A 7,558-nucleotide genomic window follows, 5' to 3' on the forward strand; every position below is an offset into this window, starting at 1 on the left:
CCTAATCATCCTCATATCTCGTTGTGTGTGCAAATCGTCGTGATCCTTGCGTGTAGTCTCTTATTCTACTGTTGGTAAGTTTCATTCCCTTGTCATTTGTATTCTTTTGGGGTTCTTTGTATATATGGAATTGGGGAAAATGGGATTGTGCAATGTGTAATTGTAGTATGTGATTATTGTTGTAGGTGACGACGTGATATTTGTTATGCATTTGTATGGTCGATTACAGCATAGCGGGTTGCGAAAAGGTAGGGTTTCCCCCTACTCAGTACTGTTAATTGATTGAGATTACTATTGTATTGTAATTGTTGTTATCTGCTGATCATCGGAGTATGGGTGTTGTGGTGACGGTGGTGAGGTGATTGTGTTGTGACAGCTGTGATGCTGTGGTTTGTGTGATTGTAGTGGAGTCACTTGCGGGAGTGGCTTCACACCCTAGTTCGCCCTCCGTGGAACCCGCCATGGGAGGGGATGTGCACATTAAGGGACAGGGATTGTTAGTCGCTCGTTGATGAGCTGGACTAGGTGGGGATGGGCTGCGGTCACCCATCGCGGCGAGGATTACCTTGCGATGGGTAATCGCGCAGGGCTACACACTTCGGTGTGTAGTCGGTTACTGTGCGTGAGATCGATGATCAGCTAGTGGTAATGTTGTTGTCTTATATTGATTGAGTAGTACTGACCCCGTGTTGTTGTTTTGTAAAACCTGCGGTGATCCATTCGGGGATGGTGAGCAGATTGTGACAGGTGATACATTTATTGAGCTTGGGGGCAGTCATGGGAGAGTCACCACGCTGGATTAGATGACACCATCACGAGCTTTAGTTATTGTTTTGGTAGTTGTTGCCATTTGGATAATTCGTTTATTAGATCTTGGAGACTATGTAACCTTTATAATTACCGTACATTAATATATGTGTTGGACTGTTGCTTTTGATATATACTAACCTCGGGCAACCGAGATGGTAACAACCTTTCATGCTGGGGTAGTCCTGGTAAGGTACCTTGGTATGAGGGGGTGTTACATATTATATCTGGAAATCTAATATGTTAATATTTTTGCAAAATTGAACAGAGAAGTGGTATGCAACTTTGGAGCTATGATGGAAGCAGTGGTCATTGAGTCATGGGCAATATTGCTCAATAAGTTTCAAATGGCACAAAAACAACATGCCGACAAGGATTTAAATAAGGTACTATAATATGTGTCATTGAGACTAATCAATTGTCGTTTTGAACAACAGGGTGATATAGAGAAACTCTTGAAAGCAGATGAAGATAATTTTGATGAATTGTCAAGAATTAAGGCAGATGTATACGTCTCATGGGATACGTGGTCAACTGTTTATGACGAACCTTTGAATTTGGATTCAGATATGGTAAGACATTTAAATTACTTTTAGCTGTTACCCTGTTTTATATACTGTGTGATATTGTTAGTAGTTAGTGCTGATATTGTTAAAGTTAAATTATATATTTTACATATGATATTGTTTAATATATTTCATGATATTGTTACTTGTCAATTGTGATATTGTTTCTGAATATCATAGGTATTCATACCTTTGCTCTATGAAGAGCACTATGTCTGTGTTTGTATTGATTTTAAGAGGGAGATCATGTTCTACTTGGACAACAGAAAATATGATGATTTCGAAGACAAAGAGCATGTACACCTGGCTCATATTACTGTAAGTACTATATTAAAAATAAAAACTAATGATATAATGATTTTTTTAGACAAGTTTGAGATTGATTAGTTGTTTACTATAAACATGTACAGGGTGGTACCTACGGTGAATACATCAACAGTAAAGGTTATGAAAGAGGGCTAAAAGTAAAGGACTACGATTTGGTAAATGTGACCTTTGCATGGCAAACGAAAGACTTGAACCTCGACTGTGGCGTATTCATGATGTTTCACATGATGTTTTTCGTTGGTGAGTGTTTTAGTTGTGAACTGGACAATGAGAAGAAGAGGGAATTATATAGGGCGGAGATTGTAGCTACACTCGTCTTCAGTGATTTAAATAAAAATAGGAGTGAGGTCCTGAGAAAGGTGAAAAACCTTAATGCCATCAAACGTATACTCTTTCCTAAATTGCTAAAAGAAAGGCAAAAACGAAACAAAAAAAGCAAGACAGCAAATGGTTCTAAAAAGAATGTTCAGACGCCCGTAACAAAAAAAAAGGTTACATTTGTTAACACTATCTTGTGCAATACTAATTATTTTTATTATTAATACTCAGTATAATATATTTATATAGATATGATAGAAGATGGTTCTACCAGTGTCGTGGGCAGCAGAAGGAAGGGGAAATCAGATGGACTTGGAAGCACGTACAACTGTGGTTTGGCAGATCCTAAATTGGAGCTCCTCTCAAAGTTTATGAGGGCTAACAAATCACAGTTTGCAAAGATGTTGACCAAGAGGAAAGAAGTGATTGATGACTGCCTATTAGATGACCACAGTTTCCCCTTAGAGTATGTTTTTTTTAAAAAAATCTTTAATACATTTTTATTTGTGCTTTGATAATATATTTAGAGTAGTGTGTTATTGAATGTGATACTTCATTTTTTTTTCAACAAGCAGTGAAGTTCTTGGCAGCTTCAGTACTACTATATTTTTGTGATACTTTTTCATTAGTGCTTTGATACTATATTTAGAATCGTGTGATATTGTATGTAATATTCTTATTTTTTTAAACAAGCAGTGAGGTTTTTGCCAGCTTAAGTGCTACTATATTTTTGTGATACTTTTTCATTACGCATGTGATACTATATTTAGTATGGTGTGATATTATATGTAATATTCTTCATTTTTGATATAAACCATTTGTCTTAATGATTGGTACAGTGAGGTTGTTGCCAGCTTCAGTAACAATCAATACCTTGTCAGAGAGGATATATTATCGTTGCTTACAAATGTGCACGTCAATAGCAATGTGATTGAATGTTGGGCGTTAATTCTGAATCACATTGAGCACACAGAAAAATGTGATACAAGTTTAATGTTTTTTCGAATTCAACACATGGTAAGCTTTTTTAAAGTTTGATTTATATATATTCACACTTTCAATAAAATGTATTGACTCTTAAAACGAATACGACTTTTTAACATTTATAGACACAACAAGACGTAATAGTGGAAGGAACTAAATACAGAGAAAGGAATAAAGACAAGATTTATGCAACATGGGATGAATTTATTACAAGGAACACGGTTCCCTGTAACCTGGCAGCATATCTCATTTTTATTCCAATGTTATGGAAAGAACATTATTTTTGTGTCTGTATAAATTTCAAAACCGAGACGGTTGAAGTACTGGACAATACAGAGTACGATGACTGGGAGGAAGCTGAAACACACAAAATTGCATATTTGGTGGTATATTTTATTGATAGTTCTGAAATTAACATTGGAAAAATAATTTTGTTTGTGCAAGTATCAGTAATGGTTTTGGTTAACATTGTAGGCTAATGACATGAGTGACTACCTAGAAGCAAAGAAGGTCGAAAGAGCTGAAGAGATAATAGGGTTTGAAGTTGCCAACATCAACTTCGACTGGCAGAAGAAGGAGATAAACAATACTGAATCTGGAAAGTTATTAATGTTGCACATGATTCGGTATAAGGGCCAGTTGTTTGAAGCCGACTTGACCGCGAAAGTGTATAGGCGCTACTACGGGGCAGAAATGACAGCAGCATTGCTTTTAGCTGATATAAATCAGAATAGGACAGATTTGATGGAAAAGGTTAAAGAGTTTGTAGCAGGCAAGGAGGAACTCTTGAAGACATTAAAACAAAAGAGGAAAAACAATGATGTTTCAAAAGAGAAGTGTGGTAACAAAAAGGGCAAGGAGAAAGCCGCTGAGAAGGAAACAACTGTCGAGGAGGTAATAACAAATGAAACAGTTACTGCAAAAGGAAAGGTCGATGGTAGTGGGAGACAGAACATTGACACAGAAATACCCATTCTTCGGAAAAGGTAAAAAATAGATAACCTGACTTTTACATTAGTTGGCTTTTATTTGGTTTTATTTGGAAAATTGAAAAAGGTAGAATGGTGATGCACACAAAAAATTATATAAATTATTACATGTTTGGTTTATAGGGTACATGATTGCCAAGAAGATGTTGAAGATGATGGAGAACCACTTATAATAAGATACAAACGAATCAAGACTGTTGCAAATCCTAAGAATCGAGGCAGGGGAAGAGGTGTTGGTAAAGGAAGCAATTAAGACAAGTAACAATGGTGATGTATTAGGATTAGATTTACCGGCACGAAGATGTAATATTGGTTCACATTCTGAATATTGGTTCTAAATTTTACAAAAGTAGTTATGACTAACCATTTTGGATCTGATATAAGTATTGGCAATGTGTGATATTGTCTTAAATGTGATGTGATATAATATCACAAAAATGTACAGCGTGGAACCATTTTGGATCTGATATAAGTATTGGCAATGTGTGATATTGTCTCAAGTGTGATGTGATATTTTTCTTTGATTGGTGTGATATTACTTCTCAACATACAATAAAAGTAAATAGGGATTTAAATATCCTTTTTACTTTGATATTTTTTTGTTTAGAGTTTGATATTGTTGTGTAAGTAAGGTGATATTGTGTTACAGAATTTTAAAAATTCTAGAGAGATTAAATCCCAATATCACAAAAATGTACAACGTGTAACTATTTTGGATCTGATATAAGTATTGGCAATGTGTGATATTGTCTCAAGTGTGATGTGATATTTTTCTTTGATTGGTGTGATATTACTTCTCAACATACAATAAAAGTAAATAGGGATTTAAATATTCTTTTTACTTTGATATTTTTTTGTTTAGAGTTTGATATTGTTGTGTAACCATGGTGATATTGTGTTACTTAATTTAAAAAATTCTAGAGAGATTAAATCCCAATATCACAATAATGTGATATTTTTTTGTTATGAGATTTGATATTGTTATAGAGACACGTTGATATTATTTGGGTGATGCTAATTTTTTTAATTGCTGCGCTATTGGTGGACAAACACAAACAATTAGATGGTCTTTCATAAAAGTACTGTAACTCTGATACTATTTATAATAAAATAGTGATATTGTTCTTTAGTATACATGATATTGTTTACAATCAAGTCTTCACAAACCAAATCTTAGTAATACTATATCATTAATATTGAGGTTCTTACAAAAAATTCGAAAAAGAATACAAGGAGGCCATGTAGAATGAAATTATAAAAAAACAAAAAACAATGTTCCTACTTTGATATTGTATTGGTTAACAAAAAAAAATTTTATATGCAAGTAATATAGACTTCATCAGCTCGTACTCAAGTTCTTAATCAACATCCGCAAGTGAAAAAGTCTGCAAAAAGCAAAACAAAGAACGAAAAAAAATATTTCAGCAGTATGTTGTACATGTAAATAACTGTGATATTGTATATAATGACTAATGATACTTTCTTGAAATGGTTCTGATATTGTTTCACAAGAAGACAAAATTGGATGATTATAAATCGTTTATATCTGTTAAACTATTTCGTATACAGCATGATATTATTTAGAGGTACATGTGATATTGTTACTCAAAAAAACACAGAACAAGTTATAATTAAAAAATTAAATAATGTAAGTAAGAAATAAATCATAATGAATGTAGTTAGCAAAGTCACTTACATCAGATTCATTATCATCGACCGAGTGCTCAGATGTCTCAGCAGCTGGATTAGGGCAGTTGCGCTTATCATGATGTGCCATTTGTTTACAATTATTGCAAAACCTTTTCGGCTTTTGTGCCTTTTCAATGCACATTTGTTTCTTAGAGGTCAACCTCTTGCCTCTACCCTTGTTTTTGGATTTAACTGGTCGTAATATATGGACCTCATCTGAACACTTAACCCCAAGAAGCATCTCTAACTCTTGTTGTTTTGTCATTGTTTCAGGGTTGGGCTTGAATTTCTGTCTAAATGCCTTAAGTAAATCAGTCAGTTCAGTTACGTGATTTTCAGTCAGAGATTTTATCAGAGACAGCGTTGAGTAGAACTCTGACCAAACATTTGAAATCTGCAGCTTACTCATATATGAGGAATCAAAATCACCAATCAACTGCCCGTGCACATCATAAAGAGGCATCTTTTTGGTGTTCTTTGTCCATCTACTCAAAAGATACTGTTCAGGTATCTTCCTCACCCCTTTACCTGATAAAATCCAAATAATGTGTTTGCAGATGTATCCCTTCCTCTCAAACATCTTACATGAACATTTTGCATCAAAAGTTGTGGGATTAAATGCTACAGTGTACGTAGTACGCAATATTGCATCTTCAACATCAAGAAACCTTGTACTGGAATCCCTTAAATAATCTCCAACGCTACATGAATGCAAAGAAGCGACACACTGCTTTTGGAATTCGTAAAAGAGTGCGTGTGTGTACACATTGGATGCATGAATCTCAAGATGAAACATGGTTTTGGTTACAGGTAGAGAGAGATCATTGTCTATATCAAGGGACTTTTGGGTGTATCTTTGCTGATCCATAGCACTCTGGAAGCGTAACCAAAATTCCACAAGTGTGCCGCGAGGATTCTCGAACCGCTTGAAGAAGCTGTTCATGCTCTCAGAACGTTGGGTTGTTCTGAAAAGACAACCAAGAGGAATATCACGATAATAAGCCGGAATCCAACGTTGCCTCTTGTTAAACATATATGTCAACCATCCATTATCTTCAAGATGAAACTCCTTGATCAATGCAGACCACTTTTCTTCAAAGTCAAAAGGCTCTAGGTCAGAATCCCAGACAATACAATTCATACGGCTTACAAAATCTGTCTCTTTGGTCACTGTCGTGCCTACCTTTTCAGGTAATTTCTGCATGATGTGCCATATGCAATAACGGTGGGCAGCAGTCTTAAAAATAGCAGGCACTGCAATTTTCATTGTCGGGCATTGGTCGTTAAATAAACAATTGGGTTCCTTTCCACCCATACAATCTAAGAATTTCTGAAAAACCCAATTGAAATTCTTGTCGTTCTCCCTACCCAGAAGTGAAGCAGCAAAGGTGACCGACTTCTTGTGGTGATCAACACCAGTAAAAGGACAGAATTTCATGTCATACCTATTGGTTAAAGGTCACGACCTCACCATATAGTGAGTAGTTTCGACGTGCCTCTGCGTCAGCCCAAATAACACGAACCAAACACTTATTCTCATCAACCTCATATGCATAATAAAACCCTGGCCTGGTTTCAGAAAGCACTTCAAGCTGATTTATGAACATTTGAGCATCCCGCTGCCCGATAAAACACTTGACTTCCCTACCAAAATTTTTAAAGTCATTCAAACAAGCTCCCACATTTTGATAACCATCAACATACTCCTTATAAGACCTGAAAGTAGTCGTTGGGCCGATATTCACCTTGCAATTGTCAATAATTGTTTGTTTCTGATGTAAATTAAGGTGTGTGGGTTTGTTCTAAAATTCTTTATACTTTAGTGGACAAAGAAGGTGATTATGGGCAGTATGAAACTGATGAACAACAAAGAGTGGG

The 7,558-nt window shown here is 35.4% G+C and overlaps 1 protein-coding gene across 1 annotated transcript; it reads right to left on the bottom strand.

The window, feature by feature from the left end:
- Window positions 1-5,630: 5,630 nt before the first annotated feature.
- Window positions 5,631-7,118, bottom strand: LOC141631302 (protein FAR1-RELATED SEQUENCE 5-like). The gene has a single exon (XM_074443990.1). The coding sequence runs from the start codon at window positions 7,116-7,118 to the stop codon at window positions 5,631-5,633; it is 1,488 nt and encodes a 495-aa protein (XP_074300091.1).
- Window positions 7,119-7,558: the final 440 nt, after the last annotated feature.

This window comes from Silene latifolia, chromosome Y (assembly GCF_048544455.1).
Source record: "Silene latifolia isolate original U9 population chromosome Y, ASM4854445v1, whole genome shotgun sequence".
Classification (NCBI taxonomy): Eukaryota; Viridiplantae; Streptophyta; class Magnoliopsida; order Caryophyllales; family Caryophyllaceae; genus Silene; species Silene latifolia.